Here is a 1,400-nt window from a genome sequence, read left to right as displayed (position 1 = left end):
TAGGAACGCTGGAGAGCCTGAATTTGATATTAAGGATAAATTTACATAAATTCCATGTTAGATGTCCTGAAAAAAACTACTATATGCCAGTAAACATTTTAATGAATGTATTTTGAGTAAATTCAAAATTCTAAAAGAACAATATTTTCATGTTTTCTTTTTATGGGAATTAATGTAAAACATAAAAGATTATTTTTCAAAAAAAAGTGTTATACATTTTTTTGGCACCACTTTAAATAAATAGTGGTAAGAGGGAAGAAGTAATTGGTTGTGTAAAGTCAATAGGAAATGGGACACAGTTACTAAGACTTACAGAAAAGAAAAAGTAAGTAAAAGTATGAAATTATAGGATAAATAAATAGCATTTCAATTATAAGAAAACCTATAATTAGAATAAGATTTTAATTAAAAAAGTATACTGACTAATTTTACTGTAAATGTACTGAATTTATACATGGACTGTATTATATGTTTGTATATTTTGAAAGTATATGCATTTAACTTAGATTATTTACGCTTAGTTGAAAAATGGTATTTATATGATTTTTGTTATAGATTCTCAGCAAAACTATATCCCGAAGAATGACCTTTGAAGTCACAATACCAGTAAAAGAAATTAATAAAAGAAAATAAAAAGTAATGATACTCCAATGTTTTCATATTCGTATCCACAGGTGAATCTCAATGTCTTGGTTATATATATATATATAGAGATTTTACAATTTCCTTGTTAAGGACTAGTTTTCTTGTTACATTTGTAAGAATCTTAAACACCAAATAAACAAAGATGTGTAAGTTATGTAATAACAAGATTTATTTATTTTTATTATTGTCCTTGAATCATATATTTCTATGAACTATTCATACATAAAACTTTTGTTTTACTTTTATATAAATAAACTCAATTGGTCTCAAGTACAAAACAAAACACCATGCAAGATGTTCCTCAAAAATACTATTGGTTCACCATCTAAGTTTGATAATAACTTTAGTTTGAGTTTTTTTTTTACCTCTGATCACGTATGAATCCAAGGCCTTCACCATTGTATCAAGAGCTTCTTTCCTAGTGTCTCCATATGTTACAAGCTAGAAACAAATATTGCATTATAAGCATTTATTTCCAGTACTCCAGGAAAAAATGTACTATTATTTTGATATTTTTCTCATTCTGTAATAATATTTTGCATTTATTTTTCAAATTCTAATAAAACTTTGAACTAAATTTTTTTTATGTAATTTATTATTCTCAAGGCTAATCTTGTTTTTTCAACCATATTGTACACAGCGTGGTCACAAGTAAATAGACACCACCTTTTCAGAAAAAATGAAATTTTTCAGTCATATTCACATGAATTGATATATTTATAATTTAATTAATATCTAGTAGATCTTCCTTTCGC

The 1,400-nt window shown here is 25.5% G+C and overlaps 1 protein-coding gene across 1 annotated transcript in view; it reads right to left on the bottom strand.

The window, feature by feature from the left end:
• The window catches only part of LOC106462815 (propionyl-CoA carboxylase alpha chain, mitochondrial-like), a 56,513-nt gene that overhangs the window by 15,166 nt on the left and 39,947 nt on the right, over positions 1-1,400 (bottom strand). The window contains exon 17 of the mRNA XM_013922775.2: positions 1,011-1,086. Coding sequence (XP_013778229.1) covers positions 1,011-1,086 — 76 coding nt within the window. The remainder of the gene's footprint in view (positions 1-1,010; positions 1,087-1,400) is intronic.

This window comes from Limulus polyphemus, unplaced genomic scaffold, assembly GCF_000517525.1.
Source record: "Limulus polyphemus unplaced genomic scaffold, Limulus_polyphemus-2.1.2 Scaffold1258, whole genome shotgun sequence".
Classification (NCBI taxonomy): Eukaryota; Metazoa; Arthropoda; class Merostomata; order Xiphosura; family Limulidae; genus Limulus; species Limulus polyphemus.
The sequence above is the reverse complement of the archived record's forward strand: the minus strand, read 5'-3'. Positions and strand labels throughout refer to the sequence as shown.